The following is a 19,013-nucleotide window of genomic DNA, read 5'->3' as shown; positions in this document are numbered from 1 at the left end:
TTAGCCATTTATTCACATGCCAAGTCCGTAATCAGCTTTTTAGGCCATCATGCAGTTCAACTATTGAGTGAATTAGACAACGTCTTTCATATCTACGTTAGATTGAAAATTGAGAATTCGTTTATTATCCAAGCAATTGCATTTGCCAATCATCTACGATTGCATCTCGTCAAAACAAAGGATTCATTACTTGGCCCAGAATAAAGTAATTTGACTGAAATTTCAATAATTATTAATTTTTCATTATGTATTTTTACACGGGTGTAGAATAAAGACGACCTCTTCATCTAAAAATAAACTCTCCGATATAAGCTGTAAATAGCCATCATGTGTTTTACTCAAAGCAAAGATTAGACATGAACTAAATTAAGTTATACGGGTTGATAATGATATTGCTACTTTATGTCGCGATGCAGGCATTAAAACACAAAAACTATTTTACCACGTATGTGCTGCTCGATAACCCCTCTCACCCCCCCCCCCCGATTTGACGGTAATCCTTTTTTGTTTTATCAAATTGGTGATTTCTGAATTTATTCCAGGACAATCATACGGCCTCGTCATTTGATTAATCTTACAAATCATAGTTTCGGGCTGGGGATAGAGACTCCAGGGGCAGATCTTTATGTAGTGGAGGTTATCGAAAGTATAAAAAAGCCAAACCAAACATAGATCTGTATTTTAATCAGATTCAGTGTGTAGCTCATCCAAAATGATCTATAAAGAAAGCAATTGTTATAGATATGCATATTTTACACACTCTATCCAAAATATTAATGATTTCATATAAAGTTGCAATTGACACCAATCTGATTCAAATACAGATCTATATTTCGTTTCGTTTTTTTTTATACTTTCGATGGCCTGCACTACATGAAGAGACAAGTAAAACGAAATTTTGAACTATAAGTAAGTAAGTAAGTAAATTTATTGCATAAAAACGCCCACGAGGAGCAGCATACAATTACAAAAATTACATAAATACAATACAACAAATATACATGTAACAAATAAACGAACATTAATACAATGCAACAAATATACATGTAACAAATAACGAACGTAATATGTATATAAAGTTAGAAATCAATTAAATAAAGACGAAATGAAATAGGATCTGTATTGACATGCACAATTATGGATAATTGAAATTTTGATGCAGCGACAAAATGCTAACAAAATACTGCACAATTTAAATTTTATAAATATTGTATTAACGACTTCGATCTTTCGTGGATTGGAATTTAGATGTTATTCTTTTAAGATGGGGTGGGGGTAGGTTAGTACGCCGTGTTTTTCAGTAACCAGATCGTCCACATATTATATTCCTATAAAGTCAAAATATGTACTATTCTAATTAATGTAAAGACTAGTTTTATTATGCAATTAAGTACACCCGAGAATCAAATATCAGGTACAAAGAGGATAGCAAAATTATCATTACAAAAGATATAAAGATGAATACCAATGATATCAATGAATACCAAATTTAAAATGGCGATTTTAGTTGGAATTTAACGATTTTAATTATTTTTGGACCAAACTCTTTTAAAATATAATATGTAGACCTGCTTTCGATTGTGTATAGTCTTAATATCTATACCCAATGTTTATTTTAAAATGTGGGGGCTTAAAAAAAAACAAAAACAACCCAAAAACAGTTTGTAAATTATATATTTTTTCTTTCTTTTTATATAATTCTTAATTAGTCCTTATAATAATGGCAAATAAAATCATAATTATTTCTCGCAGGAAAAGTATTGTCAACCTTTTGAACTAAAAATATACTGAATGTTTAATATTCAGCTTGACAAAAATATCCGGACAAAAAGTAGCGCGTTTCAAAGTGTCACGTATATCTAAGTGTGCTTTAGAAATTGGCATACACATTTATGACATTAAAAAAAAAGTTGAGTCAGCAAGATTATATACAAATACAAAAGCAACGAATTAATTTCTCCGACTTATAGAAAATATAATTGTGAGCGTTGTGTGATAGTAATGTTCGATTTGTCGCGTGAAGGCCGATTAAACCTTAAGAAATAATACCGTTATACACAATATTGATCGTTTCTCTACTGTCTGTATATATGTTACTATAAATAGCACACATCTTAAATACTACAGTTGATATTTCATACTTTTATGTAGGTTAATTTCACGAGCTTGTATGTATTATTAGTACACAGATTTGGTAACTTCAATAAACCTTATAATAGCGCGTGCGAAAGATTAAGTAATCGCTAGAGAGAATGTGTTACGTCCATGCGTTAATAGCGGTTAAATTTATCTAACCACGCAGAGGGGTCATTTAACGGTTTCAAGTTTAGGTAGATACCTCGCACGTGATGTGACCCCAAATAACTGCGATGACCTGTAGCGTGCCACCTAGCGGAAGAATTTCACGTACCTGCTCGTAAGGCATGCTGGACTATCTGTGACGTCACGCTGTGTATATCCTTGCATTCGAATATTGTGAGACGGGGTCGAGTTAAGAACTTCAAGGCTGCCCTAGTTTTTATTTGTTTATTTACTTGTTTTTATGATTTTCCCAGTGAGGAAGTATGACGGATTAATTGTTGAATGTTGTGATCTAGCGGAATAGCTGTTTAAAGTCCGCAACATGTTGAAGTGCATACCTTTATTTCGTGCCTGTAATCGGCAAGTTGAATACATAGATCGACGACATTTCGGACTGACAACCATTCCAGACGATGTTTTACGCTACGCCAGAAGTCTGGAAGAACTTTTACTCGATTCCAACCAAATCAGAGATCTTCCAAGGGTGAGTATCATTCGTCAATGCACAATATTTTGTCTTATCAAACACCATATTTGGATGGTAAACACAGACGATTTTATTACGGACCGGTCTGTTTTTTCTTTTCGCAGGGATTTTTTCGTCTCGTTCAGCTGAAGAAAATTGGACTGAGCGACAATGAAATCGGCCGAATTCCACCCGATGTGGGAGTCTTCATCAACCTTATGGAGCTGGACGTCAGTAAGAATGGTAAGTTAAAAGTTTTGGGTGTTTATTTACGTTTTATTTGCTGTCTGTCCCAACTTCCGATTCGGGACACGAAGGCGGCCATGTTGGATGGGAAGCGAAGTGTGTGATGATAGAAAATGGGCGTGTACCTTATGAAAGTGATAGAATGTCGGATCATATGTTTTGACCGTAGAAGAGGTTTCCCGAATACAATTACCGAAGCCATGGATTACTAATCCTGGCTTGTCTGATCTGAATTGAAATAGATAGATGAACACTATAGTATAGTCGGACTGTCACGATGGAAATAAACAAGTGCCCGTGTTTATTACATGTATCTGACTTATATTTTCAGTTTAAAATCTATGAGTATGACATATAAAATGGGTTTGGCTACAATGACTGTATGTGTGACCTGTATATATTACTAATATACACTATGAGAGATGTATATTGAGGATGCCTCATCACAATACACATTTTGAATGAAATTAATTTTCTTATACCGGTATTAATGTTTAAAATGATTGGAGAATTTGTTCAAAATTTTTATTTAACACTACACCAGAAAAAGTTGTTCCTGGCAAAATAGAAGTCACTAATGAACCAGGACCTGATATTTTGAAAATAGAGGGTATGCACACATACCTGACAATGTCTTTGACATCATGTGCCTTACATTGTATGTCCCTGTACAGTTAGAAGGATATAGTCATAACAGTCTTAAACCTTAACGGCCAAAATTACCTTTGGTCATAATGGCCATGATGTGATCATAACAGCCATAATTTGGCCAAAACGGCCAATATATATTAAAGTAGCTAAGTCTCGTACTCAATATCGTCCAAAATCTTCGACATTGAAAACACGAATTATTTGTCGGTTTAAATCAACATTGATGTTGTGATCTTACTGGGAAAAGATGGCCTTCTGATATCGTGTACCATAATGCGTTTCAGCGCTATTTGTAATAAGGGATTCGAAAAATGAGGCTAGGCATATTCCACAAGTCATGTCAAACGGTGACGCTATATTCTTATCTGGAGAGCATGCACAATAAATGCTATTGGCATAGACTGGAATAACCAGACACTAGAGATTGCCATTCGATTGAGACTGGCATATTAACTGATTAGAAATTACAGTTAAAACAAACGGTTGAATGTAAACCAATTTATATACATTCATATTTCATTATTGTATGCATTGCGACCCATTTGTGTCAATTTCTAGGTCCAAAATATTAGCGATTTAGCTCCTTTAATATTACAAAAACAATACATTTTACAAAACCTGAATTTTTCTTTAATAAAAATACATAGATCTACTGACTTTATTATTCATTTGATAAAAATAACAACAGGTTTTCAACTAATCAACCCAGAAAATTGCATGTGGATTTTCAAAGGATGGAGTTAAGTACTAATTAATCTATTGAATGGTTAATCTCTATAAGTACCTCACACTACTAAGCAATTACTGATTATGTACTATGAGCTGAACTTTTGTTGATAACTTAATCATAAATTAAAAGGTTTAATTGGTATTGAAAATTGAAGACAGAGGAGAGAGAAGTTCTCTATGTTAAAGTTAATGGATATCTTTTTCTTTTCTTCAAAGCTATTTGTAGACATTGCTCTATGTTAAATTTATGTAAATAAATAAATATCATTGGGAATAGGTTGATGATGGTGAATAACAAATATTATTCGAGCCATTTTGAATTTTGTTTGGCTGTTTAAATGACCAATTAAATTAATTGGGTACCGTACAGTGGTATACTGTATTGTATCCTGTTAAAATTTGATGTTCCTCTGTAGTGCCATTGTTGGCCTTTTGATGACTACATGTACATGTATATATATGTATAGTCAGCTTTTAAGTCGAAAATACTAACCTGTCTTCATTATTTGAATGAGTATAGTCAGAATTTGAAGTCAAAAATGATAATCTGTCTTTATTGAAATTTTTACATTTTATAAACAGTTGTAATGGAAGTTTACATGTAAATCCCAGCATTGAGATACTTATGTACACGTACATGTAAATTGAATTTGTGTCCACTACCAACCCATTAAGCCAGAATGGAAAATTTAAACTAAATGTGTAAAATAAGTCAATTCTTTAAATATTATAATACATTGTATATACATGTAGGAATGTCAGAGGAATAAATAAATATGAAATACATATGTTTAAGAATTCTGACATTGTTTCCTAATATACTTGTCATTGCACTTGTACATATGTGTGTAATTTTACATGTCTGACAGTGACAGTCGGTACATGTACATAAATAAAATAAAACCAAGTACGAACAATCCAAACCATAAGACAGAATTCGAAGTCCTAAAAAATGTTGTGGGCAAAATAGTGTATTCAAGCAAAATAGTGTAATCAGCAAATGGACTGCTCCTCGTGTACAAAATACACGACAAACAGTGGTAACAGGTGTCCGGAAGAGTAAGCTTACCCTGTCTGGTGCCACACCCGTCATAGCTGCATCCAAACTATTAGGCGAAATGTCAGTAAAATAGCGCATACAGTTTTATTGTGCTTCAAGTACTGATGTACGGTTTGTGTTACATGCACATGTAATAATCTATGAAGTCAGCAAATTGTACGATATAAAATTCGAACGTACACTATGCATGTACATAATACAGACTACAGTGTGATTTTTCAAAACATTATATATAGAGTTCAGTGTACATATGTATGATAAATTGATAGATAGGGCCTACATGTACCATACATGTAGTTTTAAAAATGATAAATTATTTAATAAATTTAATCTTTGGATACATGTATAAATATAATTTACTACCAAACACTGTCTTTTTTTTGTGATATGATGTAGTCTGTCTCGAATAAATCACCATGGACATGTATGTTTGGCACAATATAGCCCGGTTGGAGCTGAAGTGCCATTAAACTTGAACATTTCATTGATTATAGTGAACACTGATCAGGAATTACATGTACTATTTCCATGTAATTACAGTATGCAACTACATGTACATATTTAATAACAGCATAAAAATCATTGTGTGTAAGCTCAACTCACTGCAATGTTACATACATGTACATATTTAGGTGATGAGGTACATGTATCAAATGTAATTGTGAGCTTCTGTGGCTCAATGAGTAAGACATTGACTCGCTTAGTTGGAGGTCCCATGTTCTATCCTGGTGTTGGTCGAGAAGGTTCATTGAGACTTTTCCCCGAAAAACTGAGTTCCCATTTAGACATTGGTGTGCACAACAAAGAACCCTTGGGAGTTGAAATTACATACATGTACATTTGTACATGTACATGTATACATGACATGTAAAACTAAGAGTAGGTCGTAATGCCCATGCCCGGGCAAGAATTTCCCTCATACTCATACATGTACATGTAGCACACTGTTAGGTGTAGGTCCTTCTTCATTATCCCAGTCAGAACATAACAGTAGGCTACTAGTAGGACGTTAAATTAAACCTCATTTCAAATAATTTTAATTATACAAATGTAATTAGAAAAACTTATTTATAATATATTATGTACTGTGAGAACATCAACATGTAATGGTACTTTTGTTACCATATCCATTGATATGGTTAAATTTTCATAACATAAACCAATTCCCAAATTCTCCTGAAAGCACGATATATTTTTGTTTACATTTTTGATTAAATTTATTTGGTTTAACAGTTAATCTTTAACTAACAATTTAAAAGATGGCAGAAAATGGAATGTCATAAGACATTTCTGCCACTGTTATTTCATACAATGTTACATGTAGAAAATAAATTGTGAGAGTGTAGTTGAATTTCTGTATCCCATTGTTCATTTTAATTGTGGAATTTATAGTACTGTCTGTTACACATATTTGTAAAGCTTGAATTTTTTGCTGTTGACTGGGTATATACCGTAATTACTGTTTATTCACCATTAATCATTATCAATATTATTAATGATAAATTTACCTCTAGGCCAGGTCTACATGTATATATATATATTTGTATTTTATTGTACCGTATACATCATTAATTAGCTGACCAATATACATGAGTAAGACTGAAGATATTTACAAACAATCAATGAAATTAATTATACGCATTTCATGGCCCTCACCCAACTAATGGACACATACATGTACAAAGCTTACATTAGATGTACATACCATATGTTGGTATAAAAAGATAATCTTGAGTAATTAAGTCAACTCTAAAATAGATAAGACTTTTGAAAATACAAAGGTTGTATGATTCAGAAATGTTTTTCAGAATTAATAAGTTTTTGAAATGGTCAAAAATTTGTATAAACTTAATGTCTGGGGTCGGCTTAAATTTCAATTGATACATGTACATCTAAGCTTACATACATTGTACATCAATCAATATAGATATTTTCTTCTTTTGCTTCATCCAGTTTTCCCTGATTTTTACATCACATTGTAATCTACATGTAGTTTACAACGAAATTATGTCACATTGATGTACATGTACGTACATGTATGTACATGTTGAACAGTAAAGAAATAAAACTTAAATTAATACTTTAGACTTTACATTTGATTTGTAATTTGTTATATTATAGATTCACATAAATAATATTTAAACCAGAGATATTAAATAGAAAGCATCTGAATAGGCTGATTGGTAGTAAATATATTCTCAGGTTCTTTTCTCAATAGAATAAGATCGCACATTTAAACTTTTTGTTGAATTGATTGAGATTCTACATGTACATGTACAATGTACATGTATAAAGTGTTATGTCACATGACACGGTCCTGTCTTCAACATTGAAGGGTCTTCAAGCTACATTTGTACCCTGTTTATGTCTATACCTTGACTTGTAAGTAAATTGATGATTTTAGTCTGGAAATAATACACTGTCAAACATACATGTATTGTAAGGCACAAATTCAGGCTTTGTCATACACAATTCCTCTGGTGCCTTCCATTTTGTCTGGCACACATAAATTTGTGATATTTCTGTGTTTTTAAATACCAGGTACATGTACTTAATGTACATTATACATGTAATGTACATGTCTAGATCAGTATGTCTGGCATTTTGTCCGGTACAGTGTATACAACTAAAATTGTCATTTCCAGGCATGCCGATGAATAAAGATGAAAATATTCAGTTGTCAGATCATTTTTGATCGTTAATAAATTATTGACAGAGTAATTAATAAATTACATGTACATATTATGTACATGTTTAGCGATTTTGGAATTGAACTTTGACATGTCAGTATACATGTACATGTATAGGGTGACCCACCATAAATAAATATCTCCATATATCTCGACAATTACGCTACAATATTTATATATATGTCAAGCCTCAAATCAGTTTCACACAATTATAGTCACTAAATAAACGATCATGTTGTACTTAATAAGCTATGACCATTAATCATGTATAAATAATAGACTGAAAACTGGTTCCAAGAGTCGTCCATAACATCCAGACACTTTTGAGTAAAAGATAGGTTACGTGCCCTTGTTTTGAAATTAGTCTCGCTTAACCAGTCTATCGACCATTCTACGTCTGATTGACAGGTCGGGATAATCAAGACTACTTTTTTACGAAACGTAACAGAAAGCTAGAACGAGAAATTGAATTTAGAAATAAGCACGTTAGGTAGCTCAACAATCGTTTTAAGAAGCTTGTAAAAGTAAAATGAAACTACTGCTAGTATCATGTTCCTGCCTAACCCGAGTGATTCAGAGATATTATTTGTACTAAACCAAAAGATGCCGCTCTTAACGGTACCAGCGATTTAAAAAATGAAACGAACGTAATTTCTAAATCTGCTGTAATAACCAAGAAGCTTAATTTAACTGCTATTCAAAATCGTCAACAATAAATTTTTTACGGCTGTAATAGTTGATAGATTTGTAGAGAATTGCACGTGCCATGGCTATTTATAGTATCATACTGTCAGAAAGTTGGTCTCGGCACGGCGAATGTGCACGCTTCAGTGGTAGTCTAGAACTATCAGCGGTGGACTGTATTTCTGTGAGTACATGGGTCACCCTAACATGTAGCATATACAGAGGTGCAACAATAAATATTGAATGTTATTTGAAACAAGAATGTACTCAGGACCCTAGTTCAACAAGATTTAATTGGTTGAAAGAATATCCACCATCAAATTACAGGTATGCTTCTTTGCTTTCAATCTACACAAGAAGATTGTTTTCAATTAAGAATCCTGTTGAGATCCATTGATTTGATTTGAAGTTTTATCTAATTGCTTGTTAAATCCGCTAAAAGATAACTTAACCATCTGGAGCATGCACAAGACTTTTCAAAGTGATCTAGGGTGATAACTCTTAAATTAATTATTGGACATGTTGACAGTTCTTGGTAATAGCTTACTATTCACTGAACATTTAAAAATAATGTGAGGACATGTGTTAAAATTACATTGAAAGCACAGAAAGTAGATAAATCTATTCCTGACAAAGCTACAAGACACCAAAGGATGTGTTCCTGACAAAACTACAAGACTTAATGACAAGTCACCAAAGAGATTATGCTCGATTGTGCCTGAATTTGTCAGTGACAGGTTGCTGTTGTATTTCCAGACATGTTTTCAATGACACCTTTCAGTTCTGATTTTTATTAGATTTAAAACCAGAACCAGTTATTGACCTTTTCGCCGTCAAATAGGATGAATTAAAAACAAATCCTAATACATTTATTATGATTGTCGAACATGGAAGGCAACATGTAGATTTTATCTCTATTGAGAATGCTGATTGAAGATAAATCATACACTATGTACATGTACAGTAGTTAGGGTGGTCTTAGCTATGGGTAAAAACATTGATAAGATAATACCACTGCTAGATTGCTCAACAAAAATGAAGCAGTGTGACTTAACATACATTTAAACATGTAAATTCAAAGCAAGAGAAACGTCGCTGATATACATGTACATGCATCTGCTTGGAAAATGTGAAATAAAGTCTCACAGATGAATAAAACATACATTGTAGTACAAATTATTTTTTCCAGCATGCAGTGAACCTGAAATTTGAAGAGCAATTTGAAGAATTTTATTGATTTGCAGTTTTATTTACAAGTGTCCATTTGTAATTAGAAAATGTCATTTACAATGTAGATTTATGTGTCTACTGTAATTTCAAACATTCAAGTTCAAATTGTTTTATACTCTTACATTTCCTAGTACATGTACTATGACTGTTTTTGTTTTACAATGGAATTCCTTGTGTATAGTCATAGTGTTATGCACAGGGGCCTCATTACAAACACATACATGGATATAGGTACATGACGAATTGTAGAGCCTGATTCCAATAGTGAAATGTGGATGTATATCAAGGTCACCGAATTTGACAGTGTCCCTTTAAAGAAGCAATATTGTTATTAATTTATAAAAACCAACCACTTCCAGTCTTTGCAACTAGTGTAGCGGACCACGGTGGCTAAGTAGGTAAGACGTTGACTCGCTAGCCTGGAGGTCGGGTGTTCGATCCCTGCATTGGCTGAGAAAGTTTATCCAGATCTTCCAACGTGGTTCTCCCGTGTCAGTGATGCAGGATGGAGGGCCTAACAAGGACAGGTGTCTAGTCGTTCAGATGGGACGAAAGGCTGAGGTCCTGTGTACACATTGGCATGCACGTAAAAAATCCCTTGACAGTTGGAATTTGATATAACAGTAGGCTGTAGTGCCGCTGTCCGGGCAAAATTTCCCTCATAGCACACTGTATGGTGTATGCCCATCTTCATTAGCCCAGTTCGGAGCAGAACAGTAGGTTGTTAAACCCCATTTCATTTAATTGCAACTAGTTAAAAAATGCTACAAACCACAGGCACTTGAAGGGATTAAAATAAAACATCTTACTACTGCTTGACTATACATGTATATCACGTTATTTACAAAGTTTCTCACCCGCCATTTTGTTTTCACATGTTCAAGACATTTTGTCTGCTATCATCTCACAATACTCACTAGTTCTAACACTTCCCGCCGTTTCTATTGCCAAGGAGACCTTATTTGATCATTATTCAGCTTTCGATGTACATGTAATTAAATTGGCCATTTTTGCAGCATTATTAATTACAAATCAAACAATGATACACAGTGGATATTATTAAAGATATCTTACACTGCCCCTTTAAGTGCTTTATTTCTAATTATTCTCCTTGAATATTTCACTCAATTGCCCCGGGGAGCGGTACATCTACACTTATCAAAAATTGCTAGCCTGTAGAATGGGTTTTGTTTTATCTAATAACCTGAAGTAATTAACTTTATTATTCAGTCTCTGTCCTCTTGAGACAAAGACAGACTCTACATGTACATGTAGTAGACAAGATCATCCCACATAACAGGATGAAGTATTATAAAACTGATTGTGCTCCATGCCATTAGTGAGTGTAGACTAAATTATCAAGACTCTTGGTAATGATTGATGTAAATAAATTGTAGGCTACCAAGCACTTAAAAAAGGTTTTTTTAAAAGTTGATTAATTTTTATGGGGCCAATGCTTGCACTTTGCATTTAAACTTCTAGTAATTACTTATCTGGTAATTGCTTGCATTGAAGGCCTACGTGTACATCGTTGAATATTTTCAATTTTTTTAGTATAACTAGGGTACATGTGACTTTGATACATACATGTAACCTCCATGTACTTGGTACTGTTTGTTTTTTCAATTCCATGTACATGTAGGCCTACATGAATCTGAAGAGGTCATCCACTCAACTCATGAATACATTTTGTACACTGAAATTATATACTGTACATGTACGTTCAGTGGATGTAATTTAAATATGCGCACAATGAATTAAAAGACCCCAATGCGCAAGCGAATTATTGAAATAAAATTGAACCATTTATAAGTCCTGAAATGACTTAGTTTGTGTCGAGTGGCTAAATAACTAAATTCTGTGACTTGGTGTTTGTCTGGAGATGCACTTTGCATGGCAGTGGTGTATAATCTTACTTGCCAAGTATTCAATTTACAAATGGTACCAGTATCATTCAATTATAAATGTCCCTTTCTTGAAGGACATAACCGGGTGTTGGGATCGGGATTCATTCAGGGGTCTTCAGCAGTGGGAGAAAAATACATGTACATGTTTTAAGAATGAATGTACTACCTGGTACAAATTCATTTATGTTCTCATTTGTTGAAATTTAAAAAGATACAGTTGTATTTGTCCTGAAGATACCATTATATGACTAGAAATTATACACTGTTGCTCTTTCACAGACAGGGTAAAGATATGAGGCTATTAGAAGACCCTGGCACAACCATGAAGCACTTCATCTGTAATTGCCCAATGACTATAAAATCTATTCTCAATGCAATGATATCCATTTGTTCTCTGAAATTGTACATGTGCTTCAAAAATAAAAAAAATGCAATTTTTTTTAAAATGTGACATAGTTAATGGATATTATTTTAGCCAGCGCTGAAGTTTTATTAGATCTTTTGGGAGAGTTGTTTTGAATTTAATCTTATGCACATGATTGAAAGAGAAAATGAGATACGGGCGTAAAGGAGAGGCCTCCAATCATAGATAAAATAAACCCATTTAATAGACCAACATTTTTAGCACATTCTTAGATGACATGTAGTTGGCTTTCAATATTTCACGATAACTGGTGAACAAAGATACTAACACTAGGAGTATGTGAGGAGTAATAGTAGTATAAAGACTAAGTGATAAGATAGAGAGAGAGTATTAAAACTATAAATTACATTAATCAGTCTCCACTGACCATTGACCACACCAGATCAAATTCACACTGGTGACTAGACCATTAGTAAGGACACTGACCAGATTGAGTGGTGTGGATCATTAGCTGGTCAAAGATAGCTGTCCAACATTACATTAGACGTACATGTAGTATTGACCTTACCACTGACCGTGGTACATTATTAAGGTGTTCTGTTTTATATAGAATTAGGGCCGTTGATACATGTACAATGTTCATGTAGAATGGGGTTTAAAGTCTTGTCAACAAAATACTTTTGTTGACCTGAGGCTCGATTTCATTTCAGTGGTTATTTGTGGGATGTGAGGGAGGAGAATTTTGCCAAAACAACTGTCCTTCCAAGTACTCATCTTTGAATTCCTACTGCATATTGGGTTCTTTTCCTAGAGAAGGTGTATGGGAAGGGACGTCTGTTTTCCATCCCATCTGAATGACTGAGCATACTTTCCTTGTCACCACGGTGCCAGGCACCACCTCTGAGTCTAAGAAGCAAAAACTCTATATGAAAAATCATTAAGTTTTTTCTCAAGAAATGATCACTTTCATTAAATGTAGGTATAATTGATTTTACATTCATATAAGTAGATCACTCTAGATCAGTATTCCTGTAATTCTTGTAGGGTGGCCTACCTACATGTACATGAACATGTTCATGGATGAAAGGAATATGCATGAGTTTTATCAGAACTGTACACAATATGATTTTTAAAAAAATGTACACTTTGATGAACTTACAGGAATGTTATAAATGAAATAATACCGATAGCAGCATTGAGATGGTAGTATTCATGTACATGTAGTAGTTAAATGTCGGCCTGGAAGTAATGAATTTAGTTATACAGTACCTGTATGTTACTATATTACATGTATGTCGCTTGTTGTACCAACATTTCACACATGACATACATTTTACTACATGTACCTGGCAATATCTTTTAGTTTATAATATTAATTTTCATATCTTGATTTTATGATCCTCTAAAAAGTCTATTATTATTATGTACATATACCTGTACTACATGTATGTTTCTCTAAATTTGAGAAGCCTGTATATTTATTCAAGATACATATTTCATACAAACTGTCTTCATTAACCAAAATGGAACAAAATAGTGGGATGTTATACACCATTTTATTTCATTTCCATATAAACAAAAGTATTTCTTGAATTTTGTTTCCCATGAATCGTCTTAAGGTTTATATTTATAAATATTTATAACTATAATCTTAAACATTTAACACTACATAGATATTTATGGAAATTTCTAGAATTAAAAAAACTGATAGTGTATGATGTGCATTCGAAAGATTAGGGGATCATCAGAGCTCTTTGAAAACAATTTTTCTTGAAGCCTATAATTTATTCTTAATTTAAATGTTGGAGAATCGAACGGAGTGTGTTTTTTCTGCATTACAACTAAATAAGATAGATTTACATGTACCGTACATATTCTTCTTACTCCAATGTCAATCAATCAACAAGGTGTTTTGTTTGGTGACTCAAAGAATATTTTATAATAAAATAATCCATGTTAAATATAAAAGAATGTAAAAATGTATATGCAGACTGCCCCCTGTTGCATACAACCTGCTACATGTAAACTCCAACATGTACTTTTTCCTTACTGTTTTCATTAACCCAGTTGGTGCGAAACACAACGACCGTTAAACCCCATTTCATTTCATTGCTTTTTTTCTTATTAAAAGAAGAAGAATGTTTGTTGGTAGGTGAATGACGTACATGTACTTAAGTAAGAATGTCTACTTAAACACACACAAATCTCTTCTCTTAACATTCCTTTACATCTTTATTTATTTATAGTCTAGTTCTTACATTCACTGTTTTAATATGAACATGCATGTAATATTAGTGTAATAATACAAAAAATGATTTATTGTTATACATTGTGCTACTTATTAGAAGTATACATGTAGCATTTGTACATTGTGTAATCTTTATCTCCATGATTCATCATGACTATTAGACAAGATAAAAAACTCCAAACCGATATAGATTAACGGTGAGATTAATTAACAAATCATTGGGTTTGTATTCAAACTGGCTTGTTCATTATACATGTATATGTACATGCACATATTTTCACTGCAGCATTGCTATTGTAGAAGTCTTCAAATTTATCGTAGACCATATTAGTTTGATCCTCGCTTCGTCACGCAAAATTAACATACATATGTATTCAACTTAAATAAAGTATATTTATATACGCCCACATTTTCATGTGGACGTATATTGACATTGCCCTGTCTGTCCTCAATTTTTTGCGAAAAAATCCCAAAGACCTCAGTTCCTTTCGATATTGGCATGTATCAGTCCGTAACTTCATGGATTATGGCCCCTGATTGTTTGAAAAATCATGTTTTTAGCTTTTGGACACTCTACAGGTCACAATTTTTATCTGATTTAGATGAAACTTGAAATGTAGGTTTATATCGGACTGTAAGTACCTGGATTATGGCCCCAGATTGTACGAAAAAAGCACGATTTTAACTTCTGAACCATTTTTTGGTCACAATTTTTATCTGATTTTGAAAACCATTTAAATATATCACTGTTACACACTGGTGATGATTGAGTTCGAATTTGGTAAAAATCGGACCGAAACTACCCGACAAAATGGCCGCTCCTTGAACACAAGTAGTGTAAAGGTATCCCAAAGGATATTCACACATATCAGATTGTAACTTGATTATGGCCCCTGATTGTACAAAAAATCTAGTTTTTAGTTTGTGGACCCTCTAGAGGTCACAATTTTTATCCGATTTTAGAAAATGTTTAAATATATCAGTGTTATAACCTAATGACAGTTGAGATCAAATTTTGTGAAAATCAGACCAGCACTGCCCGACAAAACAGCCGCTCCTATAGCAAATAGTGTAGGCCCTAAAAGTATGTATTACAAGGTTGTGGACCCTCTAGAGGTCAGAATTTTTATCTGATTTTGATGAAACTTAAAACATATGTTTATGTTCCAGAGATTTTGATTCCTTTTGATGTTTGCGCATATCAGACCATAACTTCCTGGATTATGTCCCCTAATTGTACGAAAAACTGCTGTATTTTTTATAGCTTGTTTTCTTCCATCTCTTGCAAAATGTGGGCGTATCTTGCATGGCATCCGCTTGTTCTTAAACACGCTAGAATTAAGACAATATCGGCATGCAAGCGATCCACCATGATCCATCAAGATTTGGAACACTAGCGATTGCTAGGAATTTGCTAAGGATCCCCTGCAAATTGTAGAGTTTTTTCGCCATGTTCGCCGATTTGAAATCCAAACTCCAGTAGTGTTCAGTGGGGGTTGGATAGCCGAATGGTTAGCACGTGCGCGCTGTATTATAAGGTCTGTCATTCAGTCAACTGGCGTGGTTTTGATTCCCCGGTTGTACGTGACAAGGAGTAGTGTCGCCTGTCCAACCTCGTGGGTTTTCTCTGGGTTCTCCGGTTGCCTCTCACTGCCAAAGACCCCTACGCGCAAGCAAATTATTGAAATAAAATTAAACCATATGTTAGTCCCAAAATGACCTTGTTTGTGTCGAGTGGACGTTGAACCCCATTTCCCTCTCTCTCTCTCTCCAGTAGCGTTCTGTAAATGCACATAACAAAATGTCAGGCACTAATACTGAAGTTGTATTTTTAACTTTGTGCTAGAGATGAAAATAATATCAATATAACATAGAAACAAAGACAAATCTGTGACCTGTGAGATTGTGCCTGACAATCAATATCTGAGCTATGTGCCTTATTTCCAGGCTTGTTAAACTAGTAAAGAAAATACATGTTATATACATGTACATGTATGATGTAGAATATTCAGCCTACGTACATGGTTAGTGTTTTTAGGGAGGGTCACACATTATCCAATAAAATCACGTAACATTTACCATTCAAAAGATAAAATAAATGTACATATGTAACGATCTGTTTCATGTATTTCAACACATGCTCTTCTTTATAGATAATAGTCATAAGGCTACATTATCAATGTTTATTAATTCCAGAAATTGGTGAAATTCCAGAAAATATCAAGTTTTGTAAAAATTTACAGGTTTTGGATTTTAGCAGTAATCCTTTAACAAGGTAAGAACTTTTAAAGGTTTAGTAATGTGCAGTTTATTTTTTAAGACTATAACTGACGCTTGACGACCATGATATAGACACTTGTATAAAAAATTCTGATGTTTTTAAGCCTGGAGAGTGTAACGTTAGTGAAAGTTCACTGTTCAGACATTACTAAGTCAGATATACATGTATCTAGTTAATACAAACTGTTATATCATACATGAAACGGCGGTTTCATTCAAAAAGTGATGACGAGTGCATGCTCAAAGTACAATAGCTGAAGACAGCGGTTGTACATGTACATGTATGGTCAAGATAAGCCAGCTTAGAAGAAAAAGCCTTTTCAAATATGTACATGTACCTTTAGTCGCTAACTGTTTTTTTTTGATTTTTTAAAAAAACTGTTTATATGCCCCACCTTTGTGTTCAGACGACAAAGTTATTTTTAAACCAGCTTACATTTATCTGATGTGAAGGCTTTTTTTTAACTATCCCATGTCATGCTTGTGAGCACAGTCAGTGCCAAAAAGTAGGACATTAAACTCCAGTTCATTTCATTTATTTATCTATATTTTTGAATACAAATTTTTCTTATATCTCATCATTTCGGCATCAACTGATGATGGCCCTTTATACAGGCCGTCAGTTCTTCTACTTCTATTAGTGTCTAATGTTGTCTTATTTTATTATGGTTAACACACGCACAGGGGTCTTTCCTGTGGAAGGAAACGTTTCAGAGTAAAATCACACGGTTGAGAAGGTGCCCCTACAATGTACATTACATGTATCTCCAAGCCACATAAGACTTACATTGTACAGTAGGGATTGAAATTGCAAACCAGAGGTGACTGGCCAGCTAGAGTTCAAAGTGTGACACTCTAGGCCACTAGGGCCATTCCACCTACAGTGTACTGTCTGTGGGAATTTTATATATATACTGGTTGGAAAATGCCATTCTAGTTAGATGAGTCGATTATTGATGATGCTTCTCCCAGCCAAAATTAGTATCAGTCGATGATTGGTCTTTTTTACTAATAGCTACTGATACATGTATTTTCCAGATCAGATTAAAGGGTGTCAACTTTTTAAAATTAGGCAGAAATCTTTATTATTATTTGCCTGCCTTACATATTATTCACAGAATCCTTTCCATGCGGACTCATCTGGTCATATGATGAGTCCAAATAAATAGAAACATCTCATGTATGTAGACTTGTTCCTCTTTACTGGGTTATTGTAAATGTGTACTCACTTCATCAATCATTCCACAAAAAGGACTGTAACTTATTAGCATTGTAGGGATTTACAATGTGCAGACCAAATCGGTTAGATGTTATGTGGTTGGTTGATTTATTATAGACCAAAATACATGTAGAACCTCTATTGCATGTACATGCATATGTATGTACATTGTAAAACTAGTATTTCCCTTACGTTTAATTTTCTACATTTACACGGGTTTGAAATGGGAATTTACCATACCATACAACTAAGGTTGAAGCTACAATATTTACGATGAAACAGAACAAGAAAGAATGTTAAAAAAACGTTCTTGGTTTATTGTTAGACATTCATACAGTACAACCTGTAATGTACATGCTACATGTATGTATGACAGAGTGACAGTATGTGTATGTACATTTCTCTTACCGGGTTGTTAGGTAATGAGATGTTTGCCAGAGGGTATGTCCATGGAAAACTAGCGATTCAGCTCTTAGACACGGGCCCCGCGATTTATTAAGTTGATTAAGAACACATATATGAACAGTATTTTCTAGGGGGCATTATTTATAAATATTTCAATCTCTGATATTAAATGTATGTGTGTAAGTTAAATTAGTGATTTTAACATGACAGCTTACAGTAAAAGTACTTTGATTGCTACATGTACATTCTACGTAAGAGTCAAATTGAAATTTCTGTACAATACATGTACATGTATGTAACGTGAAGAGTTTTTTCTTTTTCTTTTTTAAAAAAGAAAATTGTCATATTGTCTTGTTATTATTTCAGACTACCAGAAGGATTAACACAGTTGCGTAATTTAACACACCTGGGTTTAAATGACGTTTCTCTCACCAGATTACCTTACGATATATCAAGGTAAATATCATCTCCATTAAATCAACATGGTAGCCATCGAGTGAAAATTTGAGTGGCTCTCTTGGCGCTAGATCTTA

At 33.6% G+C, this 19,013-nt stretch overlaps 1 protein-coding gene across 26 annotated transcripts in view; it reads left to right on the top strand.

Annotated features, from left to right (window-relative positions):
- The first annotated feature begins 2,414 nt into the window (after positions 1-2,414).
- Positions 2,415-19,013, top strand: part of LOC126808607 (protein scribble homolog) — a 71,358-nt gene continuing 54,759 nt past the window's right edge. For 15 of the 26 annotated variants that reach the window (XM_056103099.1, XM_050533433.2, XM_050533452.2 and 12 more), the window contains exons 1-4: positions 2,415-2,785; positions 2,893-3,010; positions 16,773-16,851; positions 18,847-18,936. In XM_056103099.1, coding sequence (XP_055959074.1) covers positions 2,624-2,785; positions 2,893-3,010; positions 16,773-16,851; positions 18,847-18,936 — 449 coding nt within the window. In that variant the 5' untranslated portion in view covers positions 2,415-2,623. The remainder of the gene's footprint in view (positions 2,786-2,892; positions 3,011-16,772; positions 16,852-18,846; positions 18,937-19,013) is intronic. The other 11 variants (XM_050533435.2, XM_050533436.2, XM_050533439.2 and 8 more) reach the window with 1 other exon arrangement.

The sequence above is a fragment of the Patella vulgata genome, chromosome 1, assembly GCF_932274485.2.
Source record: "Patella vulgata chromosome 1, xgPatVulg1.2, whole genome shotgun sequence".
Taxonomy (NCBI): Eukaryota; Metazoa; Mollusca; class Gastropoda; family Patellidae; genus Patella; species Patella vulgata.
Note: the sequence above shows the minus strand (reverse complement) of the source record. Positions and strands in the feature narration are given on the sequence as shown.